General features: G+C 42.1%; 1 protein-coding gene across 1 annotated transcript in view; it reads right to left on the minus strand.

Moving 5' to 3' along the window:
* Positions 1-23,581, minus strand: part of afap1 (actin filament associated protein 1) — a gene marked incomplete at its 3' end in the record, with an annotated part of 35,755 nt that extends 12,174 nt beyond the window's left edge. The window contains exons 1-7 of the mRNA XM_079215467.1: positions 23,453-23,581; positions 22,876-22,958; positions 10,308-10,416; positions 9,905-10,116; positions 9,554-9,733; positions 4,874-4,960; positions 3,690-3,765 (exon numbers count right to left, since the gene is read on the minus strand). Coding sequence (XP_079071593.1) covers positions 3,690-3,765; positions 4,874-4,960; positions 9,554-9,733; positions 9,905-10,116; positions 10,308-10,416; positions 22,876-22,958; positions 23,453-23,579 — 874 coding nt within the window. The 5' untranslated portion in view covers positions 23,580-23,581. The remainder of the gene's footprint in view (positions 1-3,689; positions 3,766-4,873; positions 4,961-9,553; positions 9,734-9,904; positions 10,117-10,307; positions 10,417-22,875; positions 22,959-23,452) is intronic.
* Positions 23,582-23,930: the final 349 nt, after the last annotated feature.

The following is a 23,930-nucleotide window of genomic DNA, read 5'->3' on the forward strand; positions in this document are numbered from 1 at the left end:
GTAGTCCAAGCCAATAGCAGAAACTAGTTATATAAAAAAAGTAATACAAAAATCCATAAACTTCTATTTCAGCACTTTTCTCTCCCTGGTATGATGTGTTTACTACCATGGCGACTTCCTTAATCAAGTAGGAAGCTGTCCACACTCAATTTCAGTCGCAGGGTTTTCTCCAAATATAAAACATATACAAACACACGTCACACACATTGCAGTCCTGAGGTGGAAAGCAGACACTCAGATGTGAAAGTGATTCAAACCTTTTTAAAAAAGAGGAATTATTCGGATTTTTCCCTTCAGAGGGACGAGGAAAACTCTGATCAGGTAAATTTGACTCCAGTAAATCAGCCCCGTTTGTTACCAGACATGGAAAGAATGTGGCTGATTAAGTTGAAAAGAGGAGGTTCCCTCAATGAGGTTATTATTTCATTGATGAATCTGTTGTGCTTAAGCAGTGATGTCTAACTTGGTTAACTAAAATAGGCTCACATGGGAAAAGTTATATCAGACTGAGCCAAAGGGCCCTTGTCCAGATGTCCATCACATGACAGCTCTTAAGTGGTGTAATCAACGTCACAACAGGTGTAAATGTGTCATAGATACAGCAACTGTGTGTTGATATAAAACCACAGATCCAATCCAGATTCCATGTGCATCCTGTCACACAAAAACCCAATTTTGAGACATTGGATATATGGTCTGCAAAACATGTAGCTGCAGCACTAAATATACCGTCACAAATCTCACTATTCATTTTGAAGGCACAGTGGACACTGGCGGTAGAGTTACCTGATAGCATTCTGTAGCGCTACTAATAGCACACTGGCCGTGACTCATGAAGCTGAAGCAGAAGTTCAGTCAGGAAGACTCTCTACACTCCTTTTCATTCATAATCTCTCAGTCTCTCTCTCCCTGTGATTCCTCTATCAGCTGAATGTGGGCGTTCACTTTATTAACCAATCAGATTATGCACAGTGTCCTTAAACCAATCACATTGTTGCTGTCAAACTTTTAAACGGGTTCTCCTCTCTGCTGCTGTTAGTTGTCATTTCAGCTCAAACCAGATGCGACCCACCTCCACCCAGTCTCCTCCAATCAGCATCAGTCCTGCTCCTCATTCATTACCAGATTGTAGCAACTCCCTTCATCACCATTGTGCATCACTACCCCTCGATTATCCTGTTTCAGGAGGGAGCCCAATCGCCAAAGACTTTGCACTATTCAAATATTATGTGTAAGTCATAAATTATGGTTAAATTCTAAACAAGTCTCTCCTGATTGAACTCTCTGTTGGAGGCAATAACACGAAGCCATACGCTTTTGTCTTTATAAGGGCATGCACCCGAAAAGCGTTGATTACATGACCAAATTTATATCGACAACACGATCGTAGGAAAGCAGGTAAACGATACCCAGTCAGCAGCATTTCAGTGACACCTCACTCCGTCTATACTGGGAGGATGAGAATGATGACTGTTGCATACTGAATGCTAGTTCTTTACATTTCTACATGAAGAGGCCAGAAAGATCCAGACTTTGCTCCCTGGAAAAGTATATCAATATGTTTATATGATTACCTATGCTCATCTGGGAGATCGTTGGTGGTCCCATGTCTACATTGCCCTTAGTTTCACAGCAATGACACATAAACATGACACAACCAAGTAAACCTGTAACGCCCTGTGGGTTGTGTTAATTGGTTGTGTGTATGTGTGTCTCTTGATTATGTAATTCCCTTCACCTGCCCTCAGCCACCCCCATGTGTGTCCCCTGATTGTGATTCCCTTCACCTGTGTTTCCCCTCTCCTATATATACTCCCCCACCTTCCCTTGTCCCCTGTTGGATTGTCTTTGTTCCATGTCATGTGTCACCTTTTTCTAGTTTTGTTTTGAGTTTTAACTAAGTAAAGTACATTTTGGATTTTTCCCGCCTCAAACCTGCCTCCGGTCTCTTCCCTCTGCACCTGAGTCTCTGCGCACCACACACCTGGGTCGTGACAGGACAGGCCTCGGATTGTACTTTACTTAGTTAAAACTCAAAACTAGAAAAAGGTGGCACATGACATGGGGCACATGAACACACAGGAACAAAGACAATCCGACAGGGGACAAGGGAAGGTGGGGGAGTATATATAGGAGAGGGGAAACACAGGTGAAGGGAATCACAATCAGGGGACACACATGGGGGTGGCTGGGGGCAGGTGAAGGGAATGACATAATCAAGAGACACACATACACACAACCAATTAACACAACCCACAGGGCGCTACAAAACCATAAATTACAGCTCTGTGCTAACTCTAAAAACCCCAAGTGGATTGGAATATTAACTGCTTGTGGGAAATCTCTTTCAGACATTATGTTGGGAAAATGCACTAATTTTAAAGAAAAAAACAAGAGTTACATTTTAGTTGACAATCCAAATAACTGAGCTGACGAGTAAAATTAAACTTCTCTCCCCAAGGAATTCTGCCTGCTGAGCAAACAAACGGTAAATAATCAGAGACTATTTCACCCATATCTCTTTTTTTGGCCTCTGGTTCAGCAGGTGGACACCATGTTCATGAAAACCCATGTCACTTAAATCCAGCAGCTGGAATATCTCAGGATTTAGAACTGGGTCCAACTTGAGAAGACGTAAAGAAACAACAATATTGATAATGTCCTCCCCCTCATTAAGCCCTCTGACAGTCTGGGGACCCTGTGACAGTCTGGCATGCCTTGACCCAATGTCATCTGGGATCGGCTCCAGCCCCCTCCCCTGAACGGGTAAAGATAATGGATGGATGGAGTCAATCAAACACAAGCTACTTTTGGCCTACTAAACAAAACGCGCATCAAAAGAACAACTCGCCAATGTCCATCTGCAGGTGTTCAGTATTTCTACTTGGGAAACTTGGCAACACTACACACAGACAGGTAAAAAAAGCTGCCAGGCGCGGCAACAGCTAGTGGTTGCTGGGCGAAATCTGTCTGTTACAAAAGTCCTCTCAAGACGCTGTGGAGATCGCTAATTAAGACTGTATGAGACAGTTGAAAGCTTTGGAAAAAGCTGGCGAACCTAGAATTTGGATGGTTTTGCTGTGGCCTAAAGCACGAGATTAGGGTCCAAACATAAATACATAGCTGTTACTGTCTCATTTTATGCAGAGGTCATTTTCTGTGTCTCTTTATAGTCGAGGTTGTCTTAATTTCAGGCGGTGCAGACTGCCTCTGCTATAAAACACTGCAGGAAACAATATCCTTTCATGTCATTCACTTAAGTGTCAATAAAACAGTGCGGTTGGTATATTGACATATTTCCTGTTTCCTTTACATAGTACCTCATCTATGGTTGTGATTGGAGCTCATTTTAACTACCCAGTTCTTCCTTTGATTTTAATTAACCAGAAATCATAATTTCCTATGCACCAGAGAGGGGCTTTCCCAGGACGCTCCTTCCAGACATATTGTGTTCACCACAAAAACTAAAACGCACTCATGAACTGGATGTAAATGACAAACTCATCTGTTTTTCCTTTTCCAATGTGAGGGTCCAAGGATCAGACATCATATGTCGTAAAGCTCTCTGTGGAAAACCTTTGTTGTGATATTGGGCTATACACTTTCTTTTTTTATTCAATAGAAAACTGAATGTTTATTTCCCAGAACATGTTACAGGTTGTGTAGTTATTGCTGCTGTGGACTCTCACCTTGGTCCTTGCAGTCGCTTTGTCCGTTCTCATGAGTCACTTCGCCATCAGAGCTTGGTCTGTCACACGATGCCTTCTGGCAGTTAGGGAGATCATACACAAGAAGGTACAAAGTAACAAAACGTTACTTTTTATACAGAACAAAGACAGGTTGACATATAATGTACACAGCTGTCTAACTATATTGTACATTGTAAACATATTTAAAAGCATCTGCAAAATGGTATAGATGAATACTCAGGCTCAGATGGGGTTTGTTGTGCCAAGTTGGGAGCAGTTTGTCACTAAAGAGCCTCATTTTCCATCATTAAACACACATCCGTATATATATGCAGGCACACACATGTGCTGGGTACAGTATGTCTCCAGTGTCATATTACCTGCGTTTTTTCCCAATGAAAACCAATAACGCAGTGTTTTCCCTTCAGCTCCCTAAATTTTCCCAGAAACAGAACAGAATGTGTTTGGCACACAACTTTTACTACCCAGTGTGATTGTGATCAATTATGCCAAGAAAAGAGGCCCTTATGGGATGGAGGCATAATTGCAAATGTGTTTGTTGGTTTGTCTACGACAACAAGATCCAACTCAGCCATCACTGACATGTGAGGAAGACGAGACAAGAAAAACAAATCTTCTATTAATTCGCAATAATTAACAATCCTTTACTGGGACATAAGGTACACGATTGTGTTGGGATTTCATAGCTTTTTATAAAATAAGAATCTACCTTCCAGTTCTCCTTAAAAAAATCTGTATTATTTTAAATCGCTTATCGATCTATTTGGGTTTCACTTTCATTACTTGTGAGTTAAGTTGTACCTTAAGTTCGGCTGCTCAATATTGTCATATTAACAATGGATCCAATGACTATTATAAAAAGGGTCATTCATAGTGATAAACCCTCAAGAAATTATCACTGGCAGTCCTCTCTTAGGAGTTGGTGGAGACCAAACCAGAGTGAACAGCAGAAAAACCCTACTTTTGTGTGTGCTCAACTTACAGTCTTGACTCAGAACTATTTAGAACTGAAACTTACGTGGCAAAGAGTCGCCGCTCTGTTGGTCTTGTCAATCTGCATAAAGGGTAATCTGATAACAACGTGGTGTTTGGGGCCAGATATGTACACCCCAGACTGTACATCAGTTTGGACAGCATGGTGGAAAGATAGGAAGTGTGTTTACCTTTTCCAGTTCGGGTTTGTGAACAGGTGATCCAGATCCAGCGCTATCCAAGTCTACACCCCCATTGACACACACCTCTCTCATCACCTGAAAAACACAAGATAATACAGCGTTAATTAATGAGGCTACTGTTTACAATAGACAAAGTGAGGGACACTATCAGGTCCGAACTGTGATCAGAACACATGGGTATCCACCCTTATTAAAAAATCCTAAAATATTTCCTCACACCATTGCCATATAATCAAGCAGCTCATTGCTTAAGGCTGGAAAGCATCCTTGGAGTAATGCAGGCCACATGTACGGTGAACTCCCTCCCCTCTCATATCTCATCATGCTACTGAGTGGCAGCCAAAGGATCATAAGGCAATGCAGACCATGCAGTGGAGTAACTACAGGAGGTAGAGCATGTGGGCATGCATGTGGGGGAGGAGTAGGTGGAGGGGTGGGGGTGTCTGCTCCACACATTAGACACCACAGAATTTTACGATGTCCATGGAATCCTTATGCAATAAGGTCCAGCAGGGCTGAATGAGATCTGCAGGGCGCCAGTGTGCATTACCGTGACCTCATTGGACTTCAGATCTGGCAACCCAGCATCAGATCTGCCAATCCTAGGGGTGTTTGTAGATGAGCAGTGGGCAGCGGGAAATGAGATTTCAGTCAAACCACCGCGTGTGCAAGTCGGCTTACTGACACACACACACCAACACACACAACCTCATCATTTCCACAAGCATTCTGAACCGTCTCTGGCCTTGCAGGGCTCCTCAGCTCATTGGTTTTGGCTTGGAGGGAGCATAATTGGGTTTCGCAGGGGAAATGACAGACTGTGGCTCCATGGGTTTGGCTCTGAGAGTCGGAGAGTGGGACGGAACTGCAACATCATGTCTATCGACCACTGGAGAGCCCGCTGCCAGACTGGGTGCTAAGTAGGTCTGATGATGTGCTACAAATCAAACTTGAGGAGATAGTGGGACTGAGTAGAGTAGTTGTGGGTGAGCCATAAAAACTTTAAACACAACAAATACATAAAAGAATTCCATAAAAATGATCAAAGTTCATTTTCCATGCTATTTTTTTGGGGCATTCATGCCTTTATTACATAGCCGACAGCAGAGATGACAGAAAGTAAAAGGAGATTTAGACGGGGTAAATACATTGGACAAACATTCCCACACAAACCAGGTCCACTACACAGGGTGCCCCATCCCTGGAATTTAATTAAATTGCACTGTTTTATTGAAGATGCTTTGCAATTGAGCAAGCACTACCAAGATACAGTGCACCAATACAAGTCAATCATGTCTTACAAAAACTCAATAAACCTGAATAGCCAGGCTCCTACAGTGCTGTCAGTAACACAGGGGTCGGTCAATACCACTTTTAGTAATCGTCATTTAGACCAATGTCTTTTTCTTTAGGAGGGAATTTGTGGAATTTCTGAGCCACAGAACTTTTCAGCATTCAAGTTCAAAGATCATTAGTGGGATCATTTTAAGCAGACATTAGAGATGTATTTATGAATGATCTGGTGCTTGTCATTGAATTGTTTTGGTAAATTTAAGGTATCATTGTTTGTGAGTTGTGCTGTGCTGTATGTATTTCATTATTGAGTGTTTGTGTACCCTAAATGGCCATCGAGGGACTGGCATTGGAAATGCTTTTAGGCTTTAGATGCTGTGGTACTGTATGTGGAGTTGGTTAATGCTATATACTTGTCCCTATAACAATAATAAATACCATGGTGACATTCAAAAGATGGCCATGCATGCCAGTTTGCAATGGACAACAATGATGCACTCTGGGTAGTCAAGGAAGTGTTTGAAAGCACACTTGAGCAGATAAGCTGTGAATACACAAACAGTGAACATACAACTTACTTTCCCCAAACTTAGTGCAGAAAAAGGACAAGAAAAGAGAAGTTAGGAGGGAAGATATTGTACCAGTCACACACACAAAGAGAACCAGGTCAAACTGAAGCAGAGGGCAACTGGAGAGGAGGCAGAGGAAGGCAGAGGAATACATACATAGTTAAAAAAAAAAAAGTACTGGGAAGGACACAATATGGAAATAGTTATCCCATAAACACAGCAGCAGCAGACAATGTCTGGGAGAATCATTATTGTACCTAGCGGGCTTGGGAAACCCTCAGGTACTCTCTTAGCATCCTTTCCCGCTTCTTTCTTCTCTTCCTTTCATTATCGCCCTTCTCCTTCTTTTCCTCACCCTCCCTTTACTCCTCAGTCTTTACCAGCTCTTCCTCTTTCCGTCCCTCGTCTCAATGTGCTAAATGCGATTTCACGGGGCTTCACTTTTGTCAGGCGGACAAACTGTTGGCTGGCGGATTCAACATAAGACACCTTTATATCCAACATCCAAATCGGTAATAAGAAATGTAAGAATTGCTGTTATTGGAGTTTTATGCCTCCTGGGTAGAAGACAAGTTCCAGAGAGACGGACAAAAAAAGAGTAAAATACTGACAAAGACACACTACTACCCACCCTGACTGCCATAGTGGTATCAGTTCAATATGTTTCCAATATCCAGTCACCTGACTAAATATGCAAAGAGAAACAGTTTCTCCAAGCCAAGCCGATGCAGTCGTTACCAAAGTGTGGCTGCTACAGAGACTGGTATATTTTCCCGGCTGCCTGCAGGTTGCTCCGCCCCAACCAGGTTACCAGCCTCAGCTAATCAATAAACAACTTGTTACTACGTGGAACAAGTCATTGAATCAAGAAGTAAAACTTTGTGTCTTGACAGCAAAAAGAAATTGTTGAATTTAGAAAAAGACAGACAGAAGCAAACACTGCCAATAATAAGACTGGTGTTTCCATCAAAGGTCTGAGGGGCAAATTGGCTCCACACTGTATTTTTTATCAAGACCCTCAGTGCCAAGAAGTCTTAAAATAGAGCACAATACAAGGACAAACAAGAAAGTCCAGGTGATTCTCAGGAGAGCGAAGACGAGCAGAGGTGAGGAGGAAGAGAGGGTTGTCGGGTTTCTTTTAAATCCAAAGACCAGATAAGGTCCGTCTTTCCTCTGTGATTGAAACTGAACGAGCCAGAGGAGCTGGCACCGCACCAACAACAAATGGACGCAGGGGTTGAAAAGCAAAAAGCAACAGAGCCTAATTGATGTTTGTTTTGCAGACTTGTCGAGCAGCCAGAGGGAAAGATCAGAGAGCGAAAGAGGAGACGGGGTGAGAGAGGGAGAGCAAGAATGTGTGATAAACAGAGAGATCAGAGGAAAACTACAAAGCAAACATCTTCACATCAGAGTGAGACCAGCACAACCACCTGTTCAAAACAAACCACCGAGTCATACCATATCAGGAAAAGGTGTCCTGAAGAACAAAGGCCAAGCTATTCTCATACGGAGCTACACCCTCTACCTTCAATACCAGCAGTTACAGAGCATCTCATCTTAACATCCCAAAGGAAACGTTCAAGCCGATGCCAAGAACTTCACCCCAGTCTGAACTCTGCGACAATGATCTATGGCACAGGTCACAGTTAGAGAGAATTTCATCTTGCAAAGGTCCGGAACATCCCAATAGTGTCCAATTTGCGCTATATGACGTTGTGACATATGATGTTGGGACATATGTATTGAAGTAGCAAACAATTGTATTAACGTCAGTAAGTAGTCAACAACTGACAAAATAAAATAAAGTTCAATTGTATAAGATCTAAACAATATTTATTGTTACAGATTTCCAATTGAACTGGATTAATTATAAATAAAATACATACTCTAATAATAAATACATTATCTTCTCTTATTTCAAGTCAAATAAAGGCTGGATTTTAAACTTGCTAAAAAGAGAAATGTGTGTGGGCAGGGACTTTATCTGTGGTTACTAGCCCTTTAAGCCCTAACCCTAACCCTAGTAACCCTAACCCCTACTCCTATTTATTGTTTGAGTTGTGTTTAGAGGTTGTACATCGGGATTATATATGTTATTGTAGCCCTGATTTTTATGTTTAATTTGATACCTAACATGTTTGTTTTTTTGGGGGGCAGGGATTTATACCAGGATTTTTTCTTGATTTTCCTGATATAAAAGGGTCCCCCAATCGGGTTAAACCACTTGTTTCAGCTCATTTCTCCTCTCTGTTCACATCATTTTTGGTCAGTTAATTCATGTGTTAGGGTTCTGATCATATTGGGCTCTTAGGTTTATTTTTCTGTGCCTCAATTCCGGATGTGAGTCGTCGGCATTATTCTTTTAAAAAGCTGCTTTCGTAGTTTTTATAAAATAGCTCCAAATTTGTTGTTCTTCCGTGAGGTGGCAGTTCCGTACTTGCTATTTCAGCTGTGGGGCGCCATGTGGCTCAAAACATTCCTTTACTCTGCGCTGTGCTGGAAACCAACAGCAAAATTAAATATGAGAGCAGAAGATGTTATGGACATAATGGTTTTTCACAGTGTACATTTTACAATGTTTTATAGGCTGTTTATTTTGTTGATATATCAGAAGTAGCAAACTGCAGCAGGAGAGATCACTTTTCTCTGTCAATATAGCACTCGGGAAGATACTTCTCCAGTGGACTACATTTACCATCAGCACTGGAATTCCACATAAGAGGTAGCACATTTTCCTTTCTGGACAAATTGGTAGGAGAAGTGTAAAACATTGTGGTAACAGTGGTTACGGGGTCCATTGTGTTACCTTGAGCCACTCCTCGGCCTGTTCTTTGCTCTGCACAGCCAGCACCAGGGCATCCGCCCCCTGGTGGACAATTTTCAGTTCGTGCTTCTTCTTCTTGCCGTCTTTAGGGACGTGATTGATGCTGCACCCTGTCAGGGTCAGCTCCATCTGGGGGGTGTGGTCTTTGGAGGACTTGTAACACTGGAGGGAGAAAAAAGGGACACGATTAAAATGGATGTGATGTTTTCTCACTCAACATTGAGCTAAGAACATTTATGTAACTATTTGCACAAGTTTGTCCATCGATCTTATGTGGGAGCCCTGTAAAATGCCTTTCTGTGCCAGCATGTACATGCAGTCAGTGTCCCTCACCAGCAGTTTGTTATCTTTGATGACACAGAGGAGTTTGGTCCACTGGCCAAAGCGCTTCTTGCGCAGCAGGAATGCACAGATCCGAGCGTCCTTCACCAGGTCCATGGACGCTTCTGCAGATGGCCACTGGTGACGCATCTTCTGGCCCTTCCCATCCTCCTCTTCCTCGTCGTACGACTCATAGGAGCTGCTCATGGCGTCTGAGTCATAGTCTGACAGAGAGGTGCAGAAGGCTATAGTTTTTTCACATACTGCCTTTTATTTTCTATCATGAAAGTAAGTAAACATAAAACCAGAAAAAAAGCTATAAATCCACTGTTCATTTAGCATAGAGTTCATTAACTACTTTGCGTATGAGTAAGTGCAGTTCATCAGTGATGTGCATTGTAAATCATCCACTCACTGGCAGTGATGTATTCAGGAGCCTTTCCAGGAGTCAAAGGAACCGCTTCCTCGTAGTAGCCTTCTGGTAGAGAGGAGCTGGGCAGAGGAGGGGGGCCATTGTTTGGAGGCTGCAGCGAGAAGAGAAGCTTCTAGTGATCAGTGACAAGTTAGAGAACAAAGTACGTCGAGAGAAAATTACACTTCAACTCCCTAAAGCGATTGAACAATTACTTCCTCACATTTCACGAGCAAAGAATTAACGTTTTCAGATATTTCACTCATTTTATAGTGTTGTCAAGCACACTTACACTTAATATTTCTTAAATCTACTAGAATATTTTATGTTCTGGTCATTGTACAAACAGACCACAGTAAAAGTAAACCTCAGACCATATGCCTGTGGGCATATGGTCTGAGGTTTAACCGGTATCAAACGAGCAGAAACATTCACTAAACATATTGTAGATCAGCCCTCCATCTTCCACGGATGATGTGGCTGATCCGTGTCATGTTCTGTATGCAGATTTTGTGACTGAGGTAGTTTCCATGACAACCTAAGTTAAGCTAAATATCAAGAATCATCATTTTGCTACTTCAGTTAACTGAATTGATGCTGTCCTTGGTTTTGTCCCGAGACAGACAATGGGAGATCCTGATGTCAAATGATCTTGCAGGAGCTGACAGTGGAGTGTAGCCTCATTCTAAAGAGTACAAGCCAGTACCAGACAACTTTAAAGTGCATAAAGCTGTAAAGACCTAACATTAACATGGTGTAACACACTAAGTCTTTCTGAAAGGACCGTGACATAGTTTTTATTTTATTTACTGGTGGCATCTCTTATTTTCCGCTTGCAGGCCAGTTATAAAGGGGAGAAAGTCCCCACCAGTTATGAAACTATGTGCTACGGGCCATTGGTTACAGCTGACCCAGTGAGGCGTCAGTGCTGCAGTGATGTCAGCATCCATGGCGGTAACAACGTGGAACATTCATAAAAGGGTCTGGCTGCGTGCAGCTTCAATGGCTAACTTCCAAGTGCAGAAAGTATGTGTCATTTAGGAAAAACTGGACTGAGGAGGACGGGTGTCACTGAACGCAACTCTCACGAGACAAGATCCAAGATGGCGACCTCCAGCTGCTAGACTACCGATCCAAACAAAGATCTCTATCCTTTTTCCATTCAAAAACCAGACTACAATGTCAAGCGACCTGGACCATCTTGAAGAATACAATGGTGAGTGCTTCAACAGAATCTGCACCATGAACCAGGACAATGTAGAAGACACAAAAAAGGGAAAAGCCATCTGTTCTCCAATCAAAAAGAGACTCAGGTGCAACACCATCCACGTCTCCAAAACCCCCGTGCTGCACAGATGCAACATCATTCTCATTTCAATAGAAAATAAACGTTCCGCACTTCATAAAACTCTAGAATTGTACTCATCGAAGTATTGTATAACAACTCCAGGCCTAGAACAAAGTCAGAACTAAATACTCACAAAGAAAAACAAATCACTTCAACACTCAGTCAACCCCATCACCACCCAGCTCAACTGTGCTACCATCACCGACAAAGCCATGAACAATCCATGCTGGACCTGCAGTCAGTCTAGTTTTCACAGGCATTCCTCAACAAATGTCAGACAACCCTAAAAATCAGTCGAGGCATTCATGTCCAAACAGTTCAAACTACCAACAGAGACCGTCAACGACACAACACGTACACATCTGGGCTGAAGAACAATGATAACCGACCACGGACGATTATCGTGAAATTCAAACCCTACGAACAAAAAGTAACGAGGCAGACTCAATGACCCTTATCCAAGAGAAATCACATTCAGCTGCTGAAAACTGATGATAAAGGGAACAAAAGACAATAATCTCAGCATCCTGTGAGGATTTATGGGGAACTGTTTGTTTAAAACCACAATGGCACCTAAAGAGGTTATTGCTTTGGAATGCTGTGAGAAATTAGTATTTCTTCATTGGAAAAAGAGCAAAGAACGACATGGACATGTTTTCCCCATGGAAAAGATGTTTTTGCTCTTCTCCTGACTGGCTTCAGTAAGAGAAAGATGGTTCATCCTATCACCTATTTATTATTCTAAAGTGCCTGACCTTTTCCAAGTGTTGCTGTGTAAACAAACCATCTGGCGAGTCAGAAATATGCTTATTACAAGAATCAAGCCTCTCAGAATCAGACTACAATGAATTAAAATCATCACAATTGAATCACTTATTCTCAGATTAATTTAACACAAACCAATAAGGGATAAAAATGGTTATAAATACCAAAAAATCTCATTTGACCATAACACCATCACCACAGAGCCTGAAGGACGTGTTATCATTATAAACATCAATCAGCAGTAGCTCAGTAACAGTCTAATGTTTATAGTCCACATACTAATAAATACATCCTAATAAATCTTTGGCATTTTGGCCGTAGCCATCTTGGATTACGGCCGTCAGCATGAATGGAAGTAACCATATTTGGAATGCGGAGTAGTGACGTAGTGACACTGTATAACTCTCTGGTAGCAGCAACACGGTGCCAATCTCAGGTAGCCCCGCCCTAAAGCCTGCTTCGCTCTGTGGTCTACTTTCCTCTAAAAGGGACCATCATTTACTAAATGAACATCATGCTGTATTGAAGAAGACTTTTTCTCATAGAGTTCCATTCAATCTGACCTCTTTTTGCAACTGGCGGAGTCACCACTGCTGGTCAGTAGAGAGAATGCAAGTTTTAAGACACTTCTGCATTGGCTTCACTGGGCAGGACCGGAGGTTTGTCGCCTGCTATGGACACACACTTTTTTTTCATCCATTCACCCTACAGACTTCCCCCAAGACTCACACACACACACACACACACACACACACACACACACACACACACACACACACACACACACACACACACACACAGACAGACAAACATACCCGCATACCCGGACTTCAAATCAACACAACACACGACAACTAACATTGTTCTCTTATTCCATGAACAGTGGTTTGGTGAACTCATTACATGACAGGGATATGCTGCCCTACAAAACCCCAGTACAACGTTCTCCTCCCCACCACAGCCCGAAAACTAAGTCCCCAGGAGAGGAACACAGAGGGAAATATAGACAAAGAAGTGAAAAGATGTGAAAGTAGACTTGTTTATGTGGGTGGAGAAGGACTGTTGATATGAAGTGCACTGCAGCAGAATACACGACATACACTTCAGAGAATGTGATCCAATTGCTCTGCTATTTAGTGACTCAAAGCTTAGAGGCATTGGGATGATGAGAGTGTTGCAGTGCATACACGCACACTTGAATCTAGACATGCATAATCACACATTGGGACTTTTCCCTCTGCTTTCATTCCCTGAAACAGCAGCTTGGCCCTATCACACTGATCAATTCGGCTGCAACCCACTGACACCAACAGGAGTTCACTGCAGTCGCAATGTATGATGCTCCTCTTCTGACCATAAACACAAACTGCCCATACACCGACACCAACAAATATGATTTTACTGTCGAGAACAAAACAGATACAAAGTGAATTGTGTCCACCTACGGATTCTCTCTGATAGGAACAGAAGAAGATAGAATGAGGATAAACAAATATATTGTGATCCGTCAAATTCCATTGTGGTGCATAGCATCCTCGTGGCTTTGTAGGATAATGTAGTAAAATAAAGTGAAATTTAATTTGGAAGTCACTTTATTTTACTTTACCTCCCAGACATTGGGGTCTCAAACTGAGAAGTGTGTTCAGGATGCTCGAGGTGTTATCTCGTCCTAACAGCATGCAGGTCACTCAGACACGTCATAAGAATGTATAGACAGGCGTACGGACAGCCAGAAAAGAATAATCGCTCCGGCACCGGAGGTTGCAGAGCCATACAAAGTGTAACAAATGCAAGGAACCCTGCACGTTCATATTATCATATCATTCATATTATTTCATACTTTAAGGGAACTCCTAATCCACCTAAAGCAATTACATTAAGAGTTTGAAGTTTTTCATGTGCCTTCATGGTTTGAAACCAGTCCTCCCTGACGAGAATACATTTCCACAGGAAGCACTGATACAACCAGAAGAACAGCATCCTGAGCAGGTCATGTGCATGGATGCATATCAGAAATGTCAGAATTCCACAGTCATAATGTGTAATTAGGTAGTGGTAAAGGAGTCCTGACCTTGGTTTGGACTACTTTGAGTGGGAGGTATGTCTGCTGCTGCTGCTCTTGCCCTGAAACTCACATCCAAACATTTATACCAAGTATCAATTTTTGCCCTGCGTAGGAGGACTGGACCTGAATAAATGTTTCTGCCTGTGTGCCAATGGGACTGGAATGGATAAACTGAGTGGACACAGGAAAGCCACTCCCTTAGGAAAGACTTTTGAAAGGGAAAACTGCATTTCCAATGATTCTTGGCAAATGACCTGATGTGGAAGCACATACATTTCCAGCCAATCTTAACTGAATTGTATTTGATGGTGAAAGATGATGAATACAAACAGTTAGTATTGTATTGGTGACACCATGGGGACTTCATATACAATGCTTTTTTGTTTTGTTTTTTAATGTTGGTAAAATTATGTTTTGTTTGTAATATATATAAGACAATTTCATGTGACTATCAGTGGAGCACCTCCATGGCCTGGATGGACCTGAAATGGTCCTGGTTGAATCATCAGGACAAAAGATGAATAGCATTGTTAGATAATATCTGGTTCTTTGATTAAAAAAAAGAAAAATGTTCAAGCTCTGTTCTACTGTAACACAAATATGCAAGTTCAGTGCTTTGGGAAAAAACTGTATGCTACATTTTGGTAAAGAATCTATAATAACAGTCTAAATGGCTTGACAATGGTTCTATAGATTCCTTTAAGACCAAACACCTCCATTTGAAGGACACATTGCTGTGAATGAAAACGTTGGACTTTAGACTGTTGACCAAACCTTCAGTTCCCCCAAAGCTTTATTTATCCTGAGGAGGGTTTTAGTGAGACCTACGCTCTTTTCCAGCACCACCCTGTTTCACAGATATACACATGCACATCTGGGAGCTACACAGTGCAACCACAGTCTTCTACTACTACTTCTTGTGCAATTGGAGGTTAAGTGCCATGCTCAAGGTCAGCTGGATGGTAGTTATTTGAGCTACTGCCACCCATATCTATTCAAGCACATTACCCAAGAGTATGATCCCTTTCATAATGCATGTACTTGTCCGAGTTAGTCTTCACTCTGGTTGTATGAAATAACCTCATAAGAGGACACTCTTTGTTTATAAATCGGGGTTATCAGTTGGAATATTGTGATAACAAACCACAGCATACATTACAGTGGCCGCAACAGTGGCAGCTGTCCAGCAGCACTACTGAGAGCTCCATTGTGTAGGAGAGGAGCTCAATCTGGATATCATCTGAGAGGCAACACAAGACTCTTTATGTACTACAACTGACAAACTAGCATGCATTCAAAAACATTCAGACAGACAGCACTAGAATGAACCAAAGACAAAGTGGACCAAGGCAGGCTAACGCACACATACTGTACACACACTAAATAGATTTTAAAATCCCCTTTGCAGAACTCAAGTCTTTGTCCAAGCTCAAGACCTGCCAAACTCTGTGATACAAATCTAAGTTCCCCCCTCTCTGTTTATACATGCACCACCCATGCTAGTGTTACCTCTGACAAAAAAAGCTTTCTCACAATTTTAAACTCCACTTCCCTCCATCACTTTCCCCTCTTCCTGTCTTGTGCCGTCAAATTAAGTATCTTTGAGTGTGCATTTTGCGGGACAGGGGACATCACCAGAGGGCCATTACATGTGCTACACTGAAGAAAATAACTGTGGAGTCAGATTGGGCCGGCAGTTTCCTGCATTTCTCTCACCTCACAATGAGGTGTAAATATGAGTCAGCAGGACCTGGTGGAGGGGAAGCATATCCATACCTGGAATGGAACCCGTCCATTGTACTAGAAACAAGGGAAACGTCACATTTCTGGATTTGTGATTTGTTGAAACACAACACGCTCGCGCACACACATTCTCACACACACACGCGCACGCGCGCACACACACACACACACACACACACACACACAAACACACACACACACACATATACACAGCATCAGGACTTAATGGTAATGTAACTGATAATATATTGTGGGACTGGCAAGCATTACAGAATTGTACACTTTTGTTTCAGACCCACTGTAATTCCTAAAATAATACAAATTATCCCTTAAATCTGAATATTGATTGAAGATTTGTAAACAAGATTTGTTTTGAGTGGGACATTTTACAGTTGAAATTTGTTTTGGTTATAAAATGGTTATAAAATGTCTTTTACGTGCCACTAATAATCATAATTACAGTAGTAATCTATGCCAATATAGCACTCCCATATACTAGAGATAACTACAGACATGCTGTTGGCACAGAATTGGAAATGGGTGAAGCCACTATTGAGTTCAGCTTTCTCTGGAGACACAGCACGCTCACTGCTCTTAAGGGCAACGGTTGCATTTTGTTCAGGTTTAGTTGCATTGCAGTCTTATCTTTGGTTCTTTGAATCACCACCTTTGCATGCAGCCATTCTCTGGACAATCATTTATCAAAAAGACATGGAATGAATTGACATTTCCATTTAAAGTCAGTGATAATGGGCTAAAATGTCAATGTGTCACAAAAAGTCCATTCATTTGGTCTATCAACATCCCCTAGATTTAATCTGGTTCAACAGTAAATTGTATTAGTTCTCTACCAGACTGCAAAAATAGCTACAATTTTCCCTCAGTGCTTTATTAAGTCATTGGGATCACATCATGTCAGGGAAAAAAACATCTTGGCATTGTAAAAAGTCTTCAAAAGCACTTGAGTGGGGGGAAAAGTTGTGAAATAGGTTTTCCATTTGTGGCCCAGTTTCTGAGCGGGGACTTTTTCCAAAGAGTGTTACTGTAAGTAGGCTGAATAAATTCTGAACCTCAGGATTAACCAGGCTGTGGGCATGTGTCACTTTGTAAAATCCCACTGATCACCGGAGTTAAGACTTAATCAATCTCCAATTTGACACCTTTTTGTTTCTACAGTGACAAAGTGCAACACATTACAATATGAGCTGATGTCACTGGATGGTTTGCTGTGGTTGACCAGGCCTCAAAGTAGGGGAACCCCACTGAGGAATTAAGTAAAACACGAAAACAGATTCATCAGCACCAAATGGAGCCCAAAACATACCGTGCAACAAACTCCCAAAGGCAAATCATTTCTGAAGATGTACAAAAGCAGGACTGATTCAACTGAAATTTTGTGATTTGGAGCCAACTCTAGCTGTGCATGCAATCTGTAGCTTGACACAGCACAGTGACACATCTACTCGCTACAATGTGTTTCACTTTCAGGCTCGAAAACATTTGGTTTGGCAAAATACAGCAGGCCTTTGTTTGTTTCAAATACAAAGCTGCTGGTCCTGCAGCGGGAAAGAAATGCTTTGAGAAGTGTGACTTTGTGTGTACAGTATTGTCTACATTTGAACGTAAGGCTTGAGCCGAGACACATATTTATCTTTAAAAAGGCTTGGGGCGGAGGGGGTTGTCTGATTCAAAATGAGAAGGGGAGGAAATGAATTCCAAATGGGACCCAGACTGCTGCGGATAACGCAACCTGGCTGGTGTGTATACAGCATATCCATCATCCCAACACACTTTGGTTGGCTTGTATAACGAGGGAGGGTCTGTTTGGGGGAAGACGAGGGAGGAAAGGAGGAAGGGGTCGGGGGGGTGGCACCGCTCTCCAACATCAACACAGATGGAAATCATTTGTGTCTCAACAAAGGGACTGGTCCACATTCTCCCTGAGCAGAGTCGAGGTGGAGCCTCACACACAGTCTGATGATGTGACTGCAATACTGACTCAAATGTAGCTGCTGCTAAAACAATTAGTCAACAATTATAGACATGCAGACTCTTAAGACTGAGGATTTGCATCTATTCTCTGGTATGATTAATAGAACATTTTGGGGGATTTGGCTGTTGGTTGGACAAAGCAAACAATTTTCTTTGAGCGGTTTTCACAGTTTTTCTGACATTAGCTGGAATTCCCAAAGGCATCTATCTATTGTGCTGCACTCAGTTGTTTACACAAGGAGTATCAGAAGTGTGAAAGGTGAGTGAGTCATCAAAAGAAAAGAGCTCACGGCCTCAAGAAATGTCACATACATCTGATGCTCCCTCATGCAAGACACCAATCAAAAGTGAATGGACAGCATGAAGTATGAAAACTACAGAAAACAATTAACATTTTACCCAAAACTAATCCTGCCTTGAATGATGTATGCTGTTTTTCTGGAGGATGCAGTGACGCGGACGCATTCTCCATCTGGATGTCTATTTGTTTGCGTCAATGCAGCTTAATGGAAACACACATAATTTACAGTATATGTTTCAGGACGTTAATTCAAACTGCTTGACAGCTGGATGGAAACCGTTCATGTGGCCGAGGCAGTCAGCTTGTTGATGACAGGAATGTATATGTGTGGGGTGACTGTGGCTCAGTTGTTAGCATAACCGTCTTTCAACCAGAGGATTGGTAGTTCGGCACCGTTAATTCACGTCGATGTGTCCTTGAGCAAGACACTTAACCCCGAATTGCTCCTCGTTGCTGTGTCTACGGTGTAAGTCACTTTGGATAAAAGTGTCAGCTAAATGTAATGTAATATCGTGCCAAAGAGCAACATTAATGTGGCATAAATCCTGGATATGGAAAGAGAGAGATCATTGTAGTCCTACAAGACTTCAGTGGGATTTTGCCACACTTAGTGGTCATTACGATGTAATTAGAGACAGACCTTGTTTTTTCTGGGCTCAAATACATGTGTGTATGTGTTCAAGCGTGGCACATTGTAACATGGAGCAGGGATCATCTCCCTCAGATCCCTGGAGTGATTTATGAGGTGAGGGGTGTGGAGAGGGTCACACTGACTTGAAAAGATCCTGCTTCTGGTGAGTGTATACAGTACATGTGTCTGAGCAAAGCCACTGCTTGAGGTAATTAAAGTCACACGCACGCACACACACACACACATACACACACACACACACACACACACACACACACACACACACACACACACACACACACACACACACAATTAGCATTGCTTGAGCTGAAGAGCTGACACCATCAAGGTGTGGGATCAATTAGGATGTATTGCAATAACGTCACTGCAGCTAAGCCTGTTGTTCAAAGCTGAGCTTTGCTAGCTTAACCGTGCATTGATTGCTAACATTTATTTACTACCAGCATCTACCAGCATCTACTGAGCCTACTAATGTTTTAAACATATTTCCATACCCAGTTATATTCAGAAAGGCATCCGGTGTTAACTGATGCAGCTAAAAAGGTTTTATTTAGCTAGGATTTGGCTAAAAGGACCTCTTACAAATGTGCATGTGGTGGCTAATTTGCTAACGTAGCAGTAATAAAGCTAAAGGTTTCTGCCGGGGCAGTAGCTTAACAAAGTGGGAAGTTGCACAGGCGGTAAAGGGCTGTGTGTGACAAACTACAGAACATGGAGTAAATCCATCATGAAGGTCCCTATAATTTGATGACTTCCTGTTTTGTGTTTAATTCACAAGCAGCACATTGCAAACGTCCATTCTAACCATTCTATTTTATGTTTGGGTAGTTTACAATTAGTGCAATAACACGGTTGTTGTCAAACATTTACTACTGCATTTTAAATCCACAAGAGCACTCTCAACTAATTATTCCTTATATAACAGTGAGTAATCAAAATGGCCGCCACAGGATTTGGGGTTGACCGAGTCTTGATGTAGCTTCTAAAAGCCACAGGCTCTCAGCGTTGGTCTGGCTCCGTCCCGAGGCTTGACGGGTCACAGACAGAATGTGGCCAATGCCTTCTCTTCCTCCAGCATACTCTTCCATTCTTTCTACTGCACTTACAGAAACTCATGCTAAAATATTACATTTTGTTAATCAACTGCATTTGATGCATTCAAACATGACTAAACAGGGTTTAAGTATTTTGTCCTATTCCTCTTGGTTTCTGGAACTTTTCACCCCGTTTACTCCTTTCTATTTTGTCTCCTCCCCCTTCTCTTCCTTTTAGCCATCTATCTTTTTGGCTGAAATGTATACAACTAAAAGGAATGGAGAGTGGAGGGAAGCAGCAAAGTTTTTTTTCTCTCTGCCTTGACAGCTTATCCAGAGGTCATTGTGGAAACGTGATGAATGGTAATCTGAGCGGAGAGACAGCAACAGAGAGTCAAAGAGCTGGAAGGAACTCAAAGACAGTAGCTGGGTCTCCATCCAAGTAGGACAATTGTACTTTATGCTCAGCCATCAGCTCAGTCACATGTTAGCATTGGAAATGATAGGTTGGACAGACCACGAATACAAGCCAAAAAGGTTTGAACTGTTCAGCAGTCTAATTATTTATCAACTGATCAGAATTAACAGAAGAGGATCCCTCTATCAGGTTGGACAGAAGTACAATAAATGTCATGTGTACCCAATGAACAACATAACAAAACATTCCATGCATATGACATATCCTAAAACGAGTAGTAGGCATGATTATATATATATATATATAGCAATCATATCACATCCATACAGAGTTAGTACATAGTTGTTAAAAAACAGTAGATTTTGGATTTGAACACACTGGTATCAGATCGATAACTGGTATTGGCTGTGACGCAAGATAAGTGTCAGAACCTCTCAAGTAAGTTAAAACCTATTTATCGTTTGACTTGTGGTTGTGTGCTCTGTTTATGAAAGTGTAACTATGAAGCTCATGAAGAAGTTTAAAAAGTTGTTTTTTGTGAAAATTATTTTGACTGCAGGATGAAGAAATGGCTAAAAAACGACAAATGTTGCCATGAAGACAGGAACCAAAAGTAGAGGAACATCACTCCACCTCCTCCTCCTCCTCCTCCTCCAAAAGTAGAGGAACATCACTCCACCTCCACCTCCTCCTCCTCCTCCTCCTCCTCCTCCTCCTCCAAAAGTAGAGGAACATCACTCCTCCTCCTCCTCCTCCTCCTCCTCTTCCTTCATCGAGTTTTCCGGGAAAACCTCGGCTGTGATTTCCAGATACACACTGGGGTCACCAGAGGAGGCTGAGGCTGTAGACTGCTTCTAATTACAAACTGCACTGTAAGGCCTTATGCCTCACTCTGCTCGAGCAGCTGTGGAATTAGAGTGTGTGTGTGTGTGTGCGTGCGTGCGTGTGTGTGTGTGTGTGTGATGATATAGAACAAGGTGTTGTGGCTTATTGTAATGGTGAGAAGGCCGCCTGCTTTCCATCAGGGGAATCTGCTCTAAAACACACACACACACACACACACACACACACACACACACACACACACACACACACACACACACACACACACACACACACTCTCTAATTCCTCAGCTGCTCGAGCAGAGATGTAACCGTCCTCACTGACATATCAGGTGATTTGAGGCGCTGTGTGAGACAGGAGAACTTCCTACTTTAAAATGACCCTCAAACACATCACACAGCTTCCACATCCCACTGTATCACTAAATCTCACATGTATGTATGTTGCTGGAAAAGCCTGGGGTATGTTTTTATTCGACCTTTGACGGAAAATTGGTGGTTTTGGGGATTGATGGAAACGTGCCTTTAAGTATCAGGAGCTAATTTTAGTTTTTTTTGTTCAGACATTTTCTGATTGAATTCAGCTTCTTGTGTTTAGACTCGGGATGCTCTGATCTGATTCCATCTGGATCGTTCACGGCCTATACACTGATCTTATTTAGCATGACAGCAGATCCACATTTTCTAATGATTTCTTGCAGCCATCTTATATTGATGTATTAAGCTACTGATGCTACCAATCAATAAATGTGAAGGCAGTGGTACAACCTAAAGATGGAGCAACCCACAAGGGATGGTGGATAGATGATGACCTGCGGAAATGTCATGACTGATGAGGCTAAATACTGAATGTGTTGAGAAGTGATGTGTTGCAGCTGCAGTTAAAGCCTCACGATGAGTAAACTGACATGTTAAACTTTGGAGAATGAGGGAACGAAGTATAAAAAGTCAGATTAGTGCATGTCTTTGTTTGGACAACATTTTACATTTTACAACATTGGCCTATTTTGTTACAAGTAAAAACAAAAGCTATGCAATGGCACTAGACTCAAAACATTTCAAACGCTATCCAGCCCTAAATTATTCCATTCTGTCTTTCCTTATAATCCATGTATGAAAAAAGACACATTTTATTTAAATACAAATAGGCGTGGTTTACGACCCAACACAGTCTTGCGGTCAGGAAGAAACAAAGTGACACTGGGTTCACTGGTATTTGGAGAAACTCCTCTGTTCAGTCAGACGTCCAAAGCACATGCATGTGTGTGTCTCTCATAACACAATACAACATATACTTTGTAAGAGGACATCTGAAACACAGCATGAAGCAGTATGGTGCTCCCTGTCGGACTAAATGTTGCTGGAGGCACTGAAAGGTTATAGGTCATGGGCTCAGGATACAAGTCTTACCAGCCAGGGGTGAGGGATCTCAGGGAGGGGCATCTGAGGTGGGGCCGGCAGACCACTGTGGATCTCTGACTTGAATGAAGGCTCTGAGAGGAAGGATCAAGTATCAGCAAATGACAGAACGTTCTTAACTAAACATGTATGCAGTGGGAGGAACTTTGATATTATGTAATATAACTTTCAGTAGTTGGATGGACCCAATATGTCACAACCCGGCTCTGAGGCGATGACAAATATGGGAAAGGACACAGTGAATGATGGTAAATAAATTAAAAGGTAAGTGTGTGTGTGTGTGTGTGTGTGTGTGTGTGTGTGTGTGTGTGTGTGTGTGTGTGTGTGTGTGTGTGTGTGTGTGTGTGTGTGTGTGTGTGTGTGTGTGTGTGATGAATGATAGAAGGATGATGATGGATGGTTACAGAAGAAAATATACACAGACAATCTTGCAGCCCTACCAACTCCAGATATCTTTAAAGTGATGTGATGGATGATGGATGGTTGGTTCAAATAAACACAGATAGTCTTGCAGTGCTACCAACTCCAGCTCTCTAAAGTGTCTGTGAAGGGTGGCTTGTGTTCTCACCTTTATCTGACAGGACTCTGTGGAGGATGTTGGAGAGGTGCATCTTCTTCTCTCGAACCCCAGCGCTCAGATACTCCCTGTCCAACAGGTCCAGGAACAGACGAAGCTCACACACCAGCTCCTCCATCGCTGCAGCACGCACACACACACACACACACACACACACACACACACACACACACACACACACACACACACACACACACACACATACACACTAAATATTTAGGGATGCCATTGTCATGTCACACATAAATTGTTCACATCTGTTACAATGTACACAGCAACAATTACAACAGTCTTTAAATGCAAATGTGATATTGTATGTGTTCTTAGATGTCTGTTTGCTGATCTGCACTAAAACCATTTTCACATTCAGTAAGTTTTTAATTTTCAGCCTTCGGAGAGAATACAAGCCATTTGGCAGGTTTAGGAGTTATATCTCCTTAAAAAGTACAGTCTCTAGACCTGCTCTATA

This window comes from Taurulus bubalis (assembly GCF_910589615.1).
Source record: "Taurulus bubalis genome assembly, chromosome: 3".
NCBI lineage: Eukaryota > Metazoa > Chordata > Actinopteri > Perciformes > Cottidae > Taurulus > Taurulus bubalis.